The sequence below is a fragment of the Aythya fuligula genome, chromosome 4 (assembly GCF_009819795.1).
Source record: "Aythya fuligula isolate bAytFul2 chromosome 4, bAytFul2.pri, whole genome shotgun sequence".
In the NCBI taxonomy this organism is placed as follows: domain Eukaryota; kingdom Metazoa; phylum Chordata; class Aves; order Anseriformes; family Anatidae; genus Aythya; species Aythya fuligula.
This window is the reverse complement of record NC_045562.1, coordinates 74,089,491-74,102,646: the sequence shown is the minus strand read 5'-3', so window position 1 is coordinate 74,102,646 and position 13,156 is coordinate 74,089,491. Positions and strand designations below refer to the sequence as shown.

The following is a 13,156-nucleotide window of genomic DNA, read 5'->3' as shown; positions in this document are numbered from 1 at the left end:
GGTGTAATTTTTTTTTGTGTGTGTGTGATTTTTTTTTGTGATTTTTGTGATTTTTTTGTGATTTTTTGGGTGATTTTTTGGGTGATTTTTTGTGATTTTTTTGTGATTTTTTGTGATTTTTTGTGATTTTCTGTGTTTTTTTGGGTGAATTTTTGTGATTTTGTTGTGGGTTTTTTTTGTGTTTCTTTTGGTGATTTTTTTTTTGTGATTTTTTTGTGATTTTTTCTGATTTTTCGTGATTTTGTGCTTTTCTCCTCCCACCCCTTCAGCCCTCCCCAACATGGCGGCGCCCCCCCCACCCCGAGGCCGCGCAGGACCCCGTCACGTGACCCCCACCCCACCCCACGTGACTCTACCCTCACGCCCCCTACCGGCCTCACTCCCTTCCCCCCCCCCTCCATTTCCCGCTCGGCTCCCGTAGGCCGGAAGTGCGTCACCAGCGGCCACCCGGAAGCGGCGGCGGAGGCGGGCGGCGGCGGCGGCTGCGGCAGCGCCGGGCCCGGTGAGCGGGGGGGGTGAGGGGGGGCGGGTAATTAATGACGGGTAATTAATGACAGAAACGGGTAATTAGTGCCCGGGGAGGTGCTGGGGGAGGAAATGAGGAGATATTTCTGTCAGGGGTGGGGACGGGGGGACGGGGAGGGGGCGGCCCCGGCCTTGGGGGGTGCTCAGGGGGGGCTGGGCCTGGAGCTTGGGCCTCGTTAAGGTCTCGCAGCGTTAATTGTGCTGTGAGGAGGGGTTTTATTTGAAGCAAGCTCTGCGCGGAGACGTGAAGGAGCCCGGATCCATCTAACCGAAGAAGAGGAGCGCGGCGTCAGGAGAAAAAGCGGGTGCAGGAGGGGGAAACTGGGCAGTGAGGGCGTGAGGAGAGCTGCAGGGGCTCGAAACACCGAGATTTAGGCGTGGAGATGGGTGAAAGCCACACACAAAACGACCTCACGTGTTTTTTCTAAGGTGCTGGACGTGTCACGGCCCTGCCAGCCTCATCCCGCCGTGCTCCTGCTGCAGAACAGGAGATAAAAGCAATGTTCTCCCTGCAGAAACGTTCTCCGTGCAGAATGTCTTCCCAAAGGTGTCCCAGAGCTTAACGCAGCTGTGTGGGTGCGCCCCCAGCAGCGGGTGCTGCTCGCCTGCAGGGTGCAGCCAGCAGGAGGTTGGTTCCCTGCCTCCGAAGCGGGGCTGGTGGTCCCGTGAGGGGTGTTTGGGGAGCAGCAGGGAGCTGTAGGTGGGCTCAGAGCAGCTCCCTGCAGCGCACAGGACGTGTTTTAGAGGAGTGTTGTGTCTCTGGGTGCTGCTTGCCTGCCCCTCAGTGACAGCAAAATGAGCAGAGGGAGTGCAGAACTGAGTCAGGGCAGAAATCCTCGGTTAGATAAACCCCACCTCATCCAAAATGAGTCCTGCAGCCCCCCCACGAGGGGCTGGGGGAGCTGGAGGTGCTGCAGGGCTCGGGATCTCCCTCCCCAGCCAGGGGATCCCAGCCTGTGCCGGGCTCCAGGCGCAGGAGGACGGCGTCGTGCTGCTTGTGGGCAGCTCCAGCTGGCCGTGACAGCCAGCAGGGGGGGGAATTAAACACAAGCAGCCGTTTGTATGAGCTGAACGGGGCCCTTCCCACCTTCCCACGCTCTTTTTTTCCCCAATTCCGTGCCCAGATCCTGCCCTCAGCCAGCAGCAAAGCCACATTGAGGCAGAAGTCAAACCACCCGGCGAGGGAGCAGCCTGCAGAGAGGCTTATAAAGGCTTTATCCCCCCACACACGCATCAGGAGAGCAGAATTCCACAGGTTTTGCGTTGCTGTGGCTCTCCCAGGCTCTGCTTCTCCTTTTACCCGATGTCCTGCGTGCCGAGGGAGCAGCAACAAGGAGGAGGAGGCTGGCGCTGCCCGCTCCAACACACCCCGGGGCTGGCCACACGCGGTGAGACGAGGGCGTGCAGCACGCAGCGCTGACCCGGGGCTGTTTTTTTCCACCCTCAGCATCTGACTGGTGGCGAACGGGCTCCTCTGGCAGCCGGAGCGGGCTGGCAGCGCGGAGCTCGGCTCCTGACAAATGTCTCATCCTCGCCCTTTCGGCTGCGGCTGGCTCAGGAGGGAGCTGGGGAGGCATTTCCAGCCTCCCCGCTCCCCGCAGCTGGCTCCCGTGCCCGGAGGGTGAAGCTTTTCTCCGAGTTCTCGCGGCTTGAGGTGATTTGTGGTGTTTTTTTTTCCCCTGCTTTGCTCCACGTTTCTCCTTCTGGGTGCCCCTTACCCAGCGGCAGAGCAGCCGTGGGTATTTCCACAGCCCTGTGGGCGCTGCTTGATGCAGCAGAGCGCCTCATTTCAGTACAGAAACCCTCCTGAAGCTGCCCCTGTCTCACAGAAACGTGTTCTCATGGCTTAAAATGAAAGAAAAGCAGCTGGGCTCTCTTACAAAGAGGATTTTTTCCTGAAATCCCACAATTTCTACCAGATTCCTTGTAGCTGCTGGTGCCCACCTGCTGATTTAGAGTCTCGGGGTGCCTCCTGCTGCCCTACAGCCCCGTGGGGGAATCCTTGGAGTCACCCGGCTCCTGGTGGCCGACAGGAACTGGTGCCAAAGTGCTCGGTGCCCGCTGGAAGCCGCTGACTTCTCCGTCTGCCCTTTTTGCAGTACCCGTGAGCGGTTCAGAGCCCGGCTGAGCTGCGAGCCATGGCCACGGTGCTCGTCCGCCGACGCTTCCCGAGGCTGAGCAGGGTGACCGCCGCCCTCCTGACTTCGTCAGCCCCCTGCAAAGCCGAGGAGGGAGGCGGAAGGAGGAAGGAGGAGGAAGAGGAGGAGGAGGAGAACCCAAAAAAAGGCGCCGTCATCCAGCTGCTGACCCCGCCGGGCTACAGGGTGCTGCACAACCCCGCTGCCTACGCCAGGAGCAAGGCCGGGAGCAGCCTCCAGGCTTTTGGGGACGCTCCCAGCAGCTCTGCTGTCCCTGCTGCCTCCTCCCAGCTTCTGCCACCCGCCAGAAATGCCCTGGCCAAGCCCCTCCACAGGAAGAAAACCCCGCTCCGGGCCAAGCAGGAGGTGGAGAAGGAGCAGAGCGAGCTGCACGACTCCAAGGAGGACCCGCGCGTGTTCCAGCGGGGGCGCCCCGAGTACAAATCCCTTTGCTACGACAGGTTCGAGCCGCTCGAGACCCTCCCTGGGGAAGAAGCCGAGGCGATTCTGCTCGGCGTGACCGCTCAGAGGGGCAGCCAGGACCCCGAAACTATCACCGAGTGTTTCCACAAGCTCAGCCGCCTCCCTGAGGAGCGCCGCGCCGCGCTGCTGGCTGAGCCCGGCTTCGACGCCTTGTCCCGCTGCGTTGTTGAGCAAATCCAGAGCTTTGCCACCCCGCAGCTCGTCGAAATTTTGAAGGCTTGCGTCCGCCTGGGCGTCCCGCCCGCTCACCCCCTCCTGGCCGCCTGCGAGCGCGATTTCTGCCGCCGCGCCTGGGCCATGAGCTTGGAGCAGCTGCTGCTGGTGGCCGACTGCTGGCGCTGCCTGCAGCGCGCCGTGCCCTCCTACCTCGCCATCCTCTTCAGCTACGCCGCCAGGAGCTGCAAGGATCTGGCCTTGCCCCAGCTCGTCCAGCTCCTTTACATCATCGGCGAAGGCAGGAGGGCCCCCCCGGAGCTGGTGGAGAAGCTGGAGGGCGTTATTTGGAAGCACCTGGACGCCTGCACGCTGGAGGAGGTGGGAGCCATCAGCTTGGGGCTCTTCAAATCCCTCAGCGCCGTCCCCGAGCGCCTGGTGAGGAGGATCGCGGAGCGGGTGACGCCGGAGCTGGAGGAGATGAGCACCTACGCTTTGGTCAACGTCCTCAAACTGCTGCGTTACGCCCGCCTGGATCACCTGCCCCTCCTCAGGGAGCTGGGGAAGGTGATCCCACCCCGAATCCCCGCCACCAACGTCCAGGGCCTCATGCACGTCGCCCTCACCTGCTCCTCCTTGCACTACTACGACGAGGCCGTGCTGGCCGCCGTGGCCGCTGCGCTGCCCTCCAAGGTGGCCTACTGCCGCAGCAAGGACGCCGCCAAGTTCCTCTGGTCCTTCGGCTGCTTGGATTACGAGCCCCCGAACGAGGAGGAGTTTTACTCCAGCCTGATCCAGCACACCCGCAGGAAACTGCGGGAGTTCGACAGGTTCCCTGAGCACCTCCTCACCGGCCTGCTCGGCCTGGCTTTCGTCGGGCGCTTCCCCGAGGAGCTGATTGATTATGCTCTGAGCGAGGATTTCGTCCAGAAAACCAGAAACAGTAAATACGAGCTGGGGAAGGATCTCTTCACCCTCGGCAGGAGCGTGGAAATCGAGTGCCCGGCTTACCGAGGCAGCCGCCTCAGCCCTCAGCTCTCCCAGGAGGTGACCCAGCTGGTTTTGGCTTTCGCCCAGCAGGAAATCTTCGTCAGGCCCGAGATGGTGGAAGCCGTGAGCCTGCTGGAGAGCGTGCTGGGCGGCCCCGAGTACGTCAAGAGCCACATGATCCTGCCCCACACCCGCTCGGCCGACCTGGAGGTGCACCTGGCCGCCGACGGCCGCCCCGTCCCCTTCAACCTAAAGGACTCAGCGGGGAGGGAACTGCGAGACATCGGGGTCAGCCTGACGGACGACCTGATGGCTCAGCTCCTGAAGGGGAAAGGGAGCAGCCAGCCTCGGCGGGGAGCGGAAAACGAAGCCACAGCTCCTGGTTGGGAGCCGAGGGGGGAAAAACAAGCCCCACAAACCCCATTTTCAGGCAGATCTGGTCCCGTAAGCACCTCTTTACACGTTTCACCCCCCCCAGGGGGCTTCGTGGATGCCTCCAGCTCTCCCGCTCCGCCCCAGCAGCCTGGGAGGGTGAAGCTGGCCATCCAGGTGTCCAACCGAAACCACTACTGCTACCTCTCCAAGCGGCTGCTGGGGCTGCACCGATTGAAGAGGCGGCAGCTGCGGCTGCTGGGCTACGTGGTGCTGGAGCTTCCCTTCTGGGAGTGGTTCCCCCTGCTCAAACGCACGCGCTCGGAGAAGCTCAGCTACCTCCACTACAAAGTATTTGACCCCGCGCTGCTCCGCGGGGCTCCCTAGCGCCGTGTCCCTCCTGATTTAAATCCCTCCCCCGGGCTTCTGTTACGTTTTTGGCAGCCGTTTCGGGAGCTGAGGCTGCCTTGGCGCGTCCGCTCGTTCTGCTCTGCCGTGCTCCAGCAAACCTCAAATGCTTCCGTGGCGAATAAAACCTCCTCTCGTGTTCATTTCTCTCTCTAATTGCTTTGTTTTCTCTGCCCTGAATGAGTTCGGGTGGGTTTTGCTCGGAGAGCGGGGCCGTGTCGCTGCCCTTGGGGTTTTGGGGGAAAAAATTGGGGTGGTTTTTAGGGGATTGGGGTCAGGAAGACGCGCGTCCCCTTTCCAGCACCGCTCAGTTAGGGCTGCCGGGCAGGCTGAGCTCTTCCTTTAGGAGAAATAAGCAAATTAATGGGGCAGAGGGTGGGAAACGAGCAGTGGGATGGAGGCTGGTGCTGAGAATTGGGGCGCTGTGACCCCAAAGTGTGAGTTTTGTGCTGAGGGGACTCAAGTCCTGCTGCTGGAGCCTCTGCTCGGGGCGGTGTCCCCACGGGGTGGCATGTCCCAGCTCTGGAGGCTGCTGGTTTCACCCTCTAACCACTAATTGCCTCGAGGAGCTAATTGCCAGAGGTGATTAAAGGCTTGGAAAGGGATAAGGACGGAGGCCACGACCTCGGTAACGGCCTCGGGCTTTAGGAGCTTTCCCGGGTGGCCGCTGAGGGGGAGAGGATCGCAGCCCAGGAAGGTGACGGGATCAGAAACGGGGCTGAGGGACATCTCGGGGCGTTCCAGGAAAGGGAACAGCGCGGGCTGCTGTGTGGGTACCTCAGGGCTAAAAGGAACTGAAGGAACCCGCGAGGCAGCGGGGGCAGAACGAACCCAAAAGCAATTTTCATTCTCCCAGCGCCTGGAACAAAAACCTCAGCTCTCACTCCCACTGCCAGGGGTCAGGGGGGTTCAGAAGCTGATGGAAACCCCCCCGCAGACAGCACCACGTCCCGGCCACGCGGGTCCTGCCCCAAACCTCTGCAGGCAGCACAAGGATGCAGCACGTGGGGAGAAAATGGGCACAAAAATGAAGATTTTGGTCCAAAGCCAGCACGTGGCACCTGCGCGGTGTCTTACACGAGAGCTTTTCACCGATGTTCACTTATTTTGCCTTCTTTTTTATTTTTTTTCTTTTCAAAGCTGAATCTGATGCCCAGAGTGAGCCCTCTCCGGCTGCAAAGATGGTGATAAACGTCTGCCTCCCCCAGTTCAAGCCCCGAATTCACTGCAACAAGGTAAAATGTAAAAACGGGGGGGGTTCGGGGGGTGGGGGGCTAGGTGGAATTGCCTTGACATGCCTGGGGAGGCTTTTTTGCTGCTTACTGGTGATAATTAGCAGGCTGGCTAATTATTCCAGCCTGCCGGGCTTTCCTGAGAAGGCACAACAAGGGCAGCTCGTACAAATTCCCGTTTTTTGGTAAGATCTGGGCAGCCCAGAGAGGGATCTGAACGCGGGAGCCGCCGCCTGCTTTGGGATCCTGCATCTCGCACGGAGGGAAAACGGAGCCGGGAGGCTCGGGGCTCGGAAAAATTCAGCCGGGGGAGATTTCCCAGCGGGCCCACGCTGCTCTTCAAAACTTGCTTTGCCCTTTCCGTGCTCGGATTAATTAACGGCAGCGCTGCTGCTCGGTGTCGGAACACCGTGTGGCCTTCCGCGAGTGCTCCAACGTGGCGCACGCCAATTAGCGGAGGGGGAAGCGCCCTCGTTTCGCAGGATCTCATAACGAGGCGATGTTATGTGCCTCCAGGTGCGCGTGCTTTGACTCTCGATGTGTTTTTTCCCCGCAAGATTGCCGCTTCCCCCTCGTCCAGTTGAGCGTGCGGCTCTTGGCGATGTTTGTTGGAGGTGCTCTGATCAGAACCCGCAAGTTTTTGCTCAGCATCATCAGAATCTCTCGGCTGCCACCTCCTTTTTTTAGTTAAAAAGCCACTTTTGAGTAGCAATTCTCCCTCTTTAAGTCTCTTTTTTGGGTAAACGAGTGGTGGGTAAGGTTCAGAGAACGCCCTCACGGGGCAGGAGGAGCTGACACATCTCACCAGTGGACAGAGGGAAGGTTCCCGTTTCCCCAGCGCCCTGCTCCCAGCTCTCCAAACCCCTCCAGGCCTTGTTAATTCACCCACCCAGCCGAAACCACGACCCAGCCACGGCTTTCCGCTCCTACAGCAAGTGAAATCGGCTCTGCAAGCCAGTGGCCACGCAGCAGAGGGGGCAGAGATGGGGCTGGATCTCCTCTCTCATCCCAGCTACACGTGAAACCACAGCCAGGGTTCCTGCTTTGCTGACTTAAGAATAAGTCCTTATGAGAATAATTTCTTTTTTTTAATTTTCTTGCTTTGTCTTAAGTTCATTTTTCTCTTGCAACGCAGATTTCTGCCGACGGTTACGAAGTGGAGAACCTGATCTCCGAGGACCTCGCCAGGAGGAACCGTGGCTTCCGCAGCGAGTACTTCATCAAACCCCCCGTCCACGTCACCATCTCCTTCCCCTTCAACGTCGAGATCTGCAGGATCAACGTCGACATCTCCTCCGGAGGCTACCAGACCTTCTCCGGCCTCGAAGTTTACACCTCTACCTCGTGCAATAAAAGCTCCGAGGGGCAGTTCTCAGCTCTGGCCGGTCAGCCCCTGTCGGATAAAGACACTTTCACGCTGGTGGGCAAAGCAGTCTTAAAAAATCAAAGCAAAGTGACGTTTGGGCACCGGGGCTTCAAGCCGAGGCCTCCTTTCCACCAGCTGGAGACCGTCGGCTCCTACCCGGGCTCCGTCTCGCAAGAGCTGTGGAACAAAGGCCCCTCCTCGCTCAGCAACGTCTCGCACCTCAAGCTCTGCATCACCCACGTGGCCGGGGGCGGGCTGCCTTGCATCAAGAGGCTGGAGGTGTGGGGGCAGCCCGCCAAATCCTGCCCGCAGGAGGTGATCGAGGGGGTTTTTCAGGTGGCCTCGCAGTGCCTCGCTCAGGATGGGGGCGGCGGCGGTGGCGGTGGCCTCAAACCCGAGCTCTGGACGCCGATGGAGAGCGACTGCGTGCCCTTGGGGAGCAGCGACGGCGAGCGGCAGGCCCTCCGCAAGCTGGTGGACGTGGTGCAGGACATCCCCGAGGAATTCCTGGACCCCATCACCCTGGAGATCATGACTTTCCCCGTGCTCCTGCCCTCCGGGAAGGTGATCGACCAGAGCACCTTGGAGAAATGCAACCGGAGCGAGGCGGCTTGGGGCAGGGTGCCCAGCGACCCTTTCACCGGCGTGGCTTTCAGCCAGCACTCGCAGCCCCTGCCTCACCCCACCCTCAAAGCCAGGATCGATCATTTCCTCCTCCAGCACAGCATCCCCGGCACCAACCTGCTGGGCAGGGCGCACGCCCCCGAGATGCTGGTCCCTTCCTGCGTGACCGCGGCTTCCCTGAAGAGGAAATTGGACTGCCTGGAGCCCAGCCCCGCGCCGCCGCCCTATTTCTCCTCCACAAACTCGCTCCTCACGCCTACCTCAGAGAACAGTGCGAAAAAAATGAAAGGGGACACTGAGTCGCACCTGATCCACATGGACTGTTCGACAGGTACCGGGCTCCCTAACCTCGCTGTGGCCTGACAGCCCCGGGGCTGGTTTTTTTTTTTTTTAAGTCAGGAGGTTTGAGATCCCCGCGGAGCTCCGAGGCTGCCGCGTGTTGCTGCTGACAGACGGCCTGGCAGCGGGTTCATCGCCTCATTTCCACCCCCTCTCTCCCCAGCACAACCTGGGGCCGTTTGCTCCCGTTCTCTCTCACATTTTCTCCCCTCCAGGCTCATCGCTGTGTTAGGTTTTACTTCCCTTCTCCTTGCTTTCAAGCCACCGGCCGGGTGGAGGCCACCGTTTTTTCATAACACACAGCTCGATGTGAAATTGGCTTTTTATTTTATACACCTCTTAGCCCAAGCACCCAGTTTGTTCATGCAACAGCAAAAAAAAAAAGCACTTTAACAGGAAAAGAAACCCGTGGGGCTGTGCCTGGGCTGGAGGCTGAGCTTTGGGAGCGTTTCCCTGCACAGCCAGATCCCAAACCTTCCCCCGGGCTCCCTGGAGGAGACATCCAGGAGGTGCGATGTGCCTGGAGGAGGAGGAGGTGGGCGCTGCTCGCCTCCCTCAGCGTGTGTCAGATCTGGCAGCAGCGCCGCTGGCTGGAAAGCTCCAGAAGAGCAGCCCCGAGGCGCAGCCCTGAGATAAATCCCTCGAAAAGCCGAGTGAAGCACGGCTCCTGCCCGGGGTGCACGGCTCGGGGTGCTCCCTGCAGGGTTCAGGGGGTGCCTGACATCTCGGGGGGGGGACAGGCAGAGGGAACTCACACCTCTCCCCCAGAGATCTGTTCCCTCCTGTGGTTTATCCTCTAATAACCATCCAGCTCTTTCCTCCGTGCCTTTTGCTAGAATCCACTCCTCTTTTGCACAAGCTCTTCCCCGGGGGAGGTGGATTCAGCAAATCAGCCCCGCAGACACCAGGTTTGCTTAATGAGGTCTTAATTAATGGGGCGAAACGCTGGCGTAACCCCCCCACCCGGCCGAGAAGCTCCTCAACCCTCTGCTTCCCTTCGCAGATGCGATCCCCCACGAGCAAAAACTCTCGGAGAGCCTGGACATGGCCTTGACCTCGGCGCTCAGCTCCATGCCGTCCTTCACGGCCAAGCTGCTGAAGGGGCAGCAGGGCGAGGGGGGCTGCAGCACCTCGTGGAACGCCGCCTCCGGCCTCGGTAAGCGGCCAGCGCCTCCGGGAGCGGGGTTACAGGGGAGGCTGAGCTGCTCCTCGGCGTCTTTTGGGGCCAGGAAGCCAAATTTGCACCCAGAATGCCAGCAGGTGTGAATACACGCGTGTATATCCACCAGGTTGGTGATTAGGTGCCCTAATCACAGCCGTGGCTGCGTGTGCATGCCCCAAATGATTTTTTTGAAGCTCTGCTGGATGCTCAGGGCCTTTTTATGGCCCTCCACCAGCCGGCACTCGCTCTGCTGCCTTCCTCTCCTCCCCCTGAGCGAGTGGCCCCGAGGCAGGGCTGGGGGTGTGCAGCTCCCCGTGCCCGTCTCCCTGAGTAGCTCTGGCTGTCTCACAGCTTTCACTGGTAATTTTTTTTTCCCCATTAAGCTTTTGACTGCCCCCTTTCAAATTGCTGCTATTTGAGCGCTGAGCGAGCCGGGCCCTTCATAAGTGACAGGAACACGATTTGAAATCGAGGGCTAGAGCAGAGGAAGGGAGGCCAATAAAATTGTCTCAGTGGAAGTGAAGAGCTCTGCAATCACCTCCCCTCAATTAAAAGCCCGACGGTGCCAACGCTGCTTTGAGCCAGCCCCTCCTGGGCACAAATCCCTCTCCCACAAGCCAGAGCCTTCCCGTGATCACGGCAGAGAGACAAAAACCACCCTGTGGCCCTGAGATACGAGCACCTCCCTTGGTCCTGAGCAGCACAGCCACCCAGCAGCTTCTCTTTTTCCCTTCGCAGAGCACGGCAGGAACGGGCAGAGCCAGGGGTGCGCCTCCTGCGGCAAAACCTTCTCGCCCTACTTCAAGACGGAGCCCGTTTACCAGCTCCCCTGCGGCCACCTCCTGTGCCGCCCCTGCTTGGCCGAGAAGCAGAAAGCCCCGGCCGTGGCGTGCGGGAGCTGCAAGCGCTCGGTGGCCACGCAGGACGTCAGGAGGGTTCACTTCTAACCCGCCGCCAGGGCGAGAAAGCGAGGAGCTGCCCCTGCTGCTCCACGCGAGGACGACGGCCTTTGGAGAGCCTGCGCTCAGCCCGGTGTCGCCGAGAGGATTTGGGGCTCCTCGTGCTCACGGAATTGTAGCTGAGGGGGGGGGGGGTCAGAGCAGCGCGCCGAGGGTAACAAAAGCCATAAATAGCTTCTTTACCGAGGAACTTGTATTTAGACAGAGCCGAGCGCCGCCCTCCCCGCGGCTCAGCCGGTAGCGTAGGTGCCTTTCGGGCAGGGAGTTTTCGCTTCCCGGGGAGTTAAAAACTGTTTAAATACTCGGTGAGCTGAGTCCTCGTGGTGGCTCACGCGGCTCGCCGCCTCCCCCTGCTCGTAGGGACCCCTTGTAGAAAAGCCATCGCATTCCACCCGCCGCCTCTCGGTCCCCGTGGCGTGGCCGGCAGACATTTACGCCTTAATAAAACCATGGCTCACGGCAGCCCCGCGCCCCGCCTCGTAACTGGCCTCGCCGCTCACGATTCGCGCCGCCGCCTGGGGAATTTCTTTGCAGAGCTGATCTGCAAAGAAATGATCGGGCTGCAAAAAGCTGGAGCAAGACGGGGAGGCGAGCTGGGGGCCCTCGAAGCAGCCTCGGGGTTTTAGGACCGCCGCTCAGCTGTCAGATTGCGAGGAGCTCTGCTCCTCGTCGAGCTGCTCGGGAAAAAGCCAAAGGAAAATTACTCAGCTCCGTCCTGTCTCCGGGTGAGGTGACAGCGGAGGGGTTTTGTCACCTGGAAGCCCCCCCCCCTTGCTGCTGCCGCTCGGTTGCTGATGTTTCTCGCCGCTGCTCTCTGAGGGTTTCTCGGGTGAGGAGCTTGCGGCTGAATCACCTCCCCGTAGCGCCGTGATTCTCTCTTGAAAGGCAGCCCCTCGCTGAGCAGCTCAGCGATTTCGTGGCTTTCGAGCCGTGCTGAGTTCATACCCACCCTTTGTAGCAAAGACGTGAAGCCCCCAGGCTTCAAAAGACCCCCAAAAGGGTCTTTTTGCCCAAAAGGGGCAAAAACCAATTCCTCAAAACCTCACAATTTTTTTCAGCAGCCAAACCCCTGCCAGCTGCGTGCTGCTGTGCGCGCCGTGAGCCGCCCAGGCGTGATTCAGCGCTCGCACCTCCTCCGCCCCAGCTCGCTCCCAGGCCCCCTCGCAGCCCAGAAGTTTTTCAGGAAGCCCTGCCAGCGGGCAGAGGTTCAGCCCGGCACCATTTTGCTCGGGTTGAGCACGAGTTATCACCCCATGAAGCTCCACGCAGGGAAATTGAGCACTCAGCCGGGTGGAAGGGGTGGTGGGAGGGCTGCCCCCTGCTCAGGGAACCTCTCTCTGCGTCCTGTGGGGTCATTCCGAGCTCTCATCCACCCTACTTCCCCCTCCGTGGGCACTACAGGACAGCTTCCAGCCCGTGCAGCCCTATTTGTTGGTACAGGACGGGGAGATGTACAGGATGGTGAAGGGCTGCATCACCCCACACACCCCCAACACCCAATTTTCGTGCCCTCCATCCCTTTTTTCGCCTCCCTCCCTCCCATCCCATCCCCTTGATTCCCCTAAGTGATTCCGCGGCGCGGCGGCGCGGCCTCCGCCACTCAGAAAAAAAAAAAAAAAAAAAACATTTCATTCCACCCCCCCTGCCCCGGCTTTAAAGAGCCTAATTACATTTTTTAATCTCAGATTCCCGCGTTATCATTCCAGACACAGAGTCATTTGAATGCAGATCGCTCGGGCGACTGCCAGCCTCACGCCGCGGCACTGAAGAGCCCCGAGCATGAGCGTGGCACGCCGCTGCCCAATTTAGCCCTGACATTTGGGGCGCTTGAAAGGAAACTTTCCCCACACGGGGCTTTTTTTTTTTGTTTGTTTGTTCGAATTTTCTCATTTTTGCACTTTCCCCGGCCTTGCCACGCAAGCGGGTCCGGCCCCTGCTGTGAGCGGCGTGAAGGGGTGGGTTGGGGGAATGTGGTGGGAGCTAATGATGTTGGTCATTAAGGCTGCACCTTAATGAGTCACTGCCCCCCTCCTGGGGCAGCACCGTCACACCCTTGGGGTGATGCAGCCCCAAATCCACGGGGTGGGACGAGGCTGAGCCTTGCCCCAAGCCCTCTGTGCCTCAGTTTCCCCTTCTGTGAGAAAAAAGCAGCCCAGAGGCTGTCCCCGCTCCTCCAGCACCCCAAAACCAGCCCCTCCTCATCGCCACTGGGGCCGGGACACCTCAAATCCTCACCTCCTAAACCCGGATCCCTCCCCAAATTCTCATCCCCCAGCCCAGCAGCCCTGCTAACCCACCACCGTCCACACCAGCGCCTCCAAACCTGCGTCCTCTCCCCCTCTTTGGGGTTTTGGCTCCCCAAAGCATCCCCCTAAAACCCTCACCCCCACCCCAAACTAACCCAC

General features: G+C 60.0%; 2 protein-coding genes across 2 annotated transcripts; both read left to right on the top strand.

The window, feature by feature from the left end:
• Positions 1–442: 442 nt before the first annotated feature.
• On the top strand, positions 443–11,205 carry UBOX5 (U-box domain containing 5). The gene is made up of 5 exons (XM_032187544.1): positions 443–502; positions 6,210–6,304; positions 7,437–8,622; positions 9,634–9,786; positions 10,531–11,205. The coding sequence occupies exons 2-5, from the start codon at positions 6,251–6,253 to the stop codon at positions 10,737–10,739; spliced, it is 1,602 nt and encodes a 533-aa protein (XP_032043435.1). The 5' UTR covers positions 443–502; positions 6,210–6,250; the 3' UTR covers positions 10,740–11,205.
• FASTKD5 (FAST kinase domains 5) lies at positions 2,664–5,075 on the top strand. Its single transcript, XM_032187542.1, has one exon. It carries the CDS (start codon positions 2,664–2,666, stop codon positions 5,046–5,048), a length of 2,385 nt encoding a protein of 794 aa, XP_032043433.1. The 3' UTR covers positions 5,049–5,075.
• Positions 11,206–13,156: the final 1,951 nt, after the last annotated feature.

Coding starts and splice junctions, on each gene's coding strand:
- FASTKD5 (XM_032187542.1), top strand. CDS start 2,664: ATGGCCACGGTGCTCGTCCGCCGACGCTTCCCGAGGCTGAGCAGGGTG.
- UBOX5 (XM_032187544.1), top strand. CDS start 6,251: ATGGTGATAAACGTCTGCCTCCCCCAGTTCAAGCCCCGAATTCACTGC. Junction 8,623..9,633: donor CCACATGGACTGTTCGACAG/GTACCGGGCTCC, acceptor TTCCCTTCGCAG/ATGCGATCCCCCACGAGCAA. Junction 9,787..10,530: donor GAACGCCGCCTCCGGCCTCG/GTAAGCGGCCAG, acceptor TTCCCTTCGCAG/AGCACGGCAGGAACGGGCAG.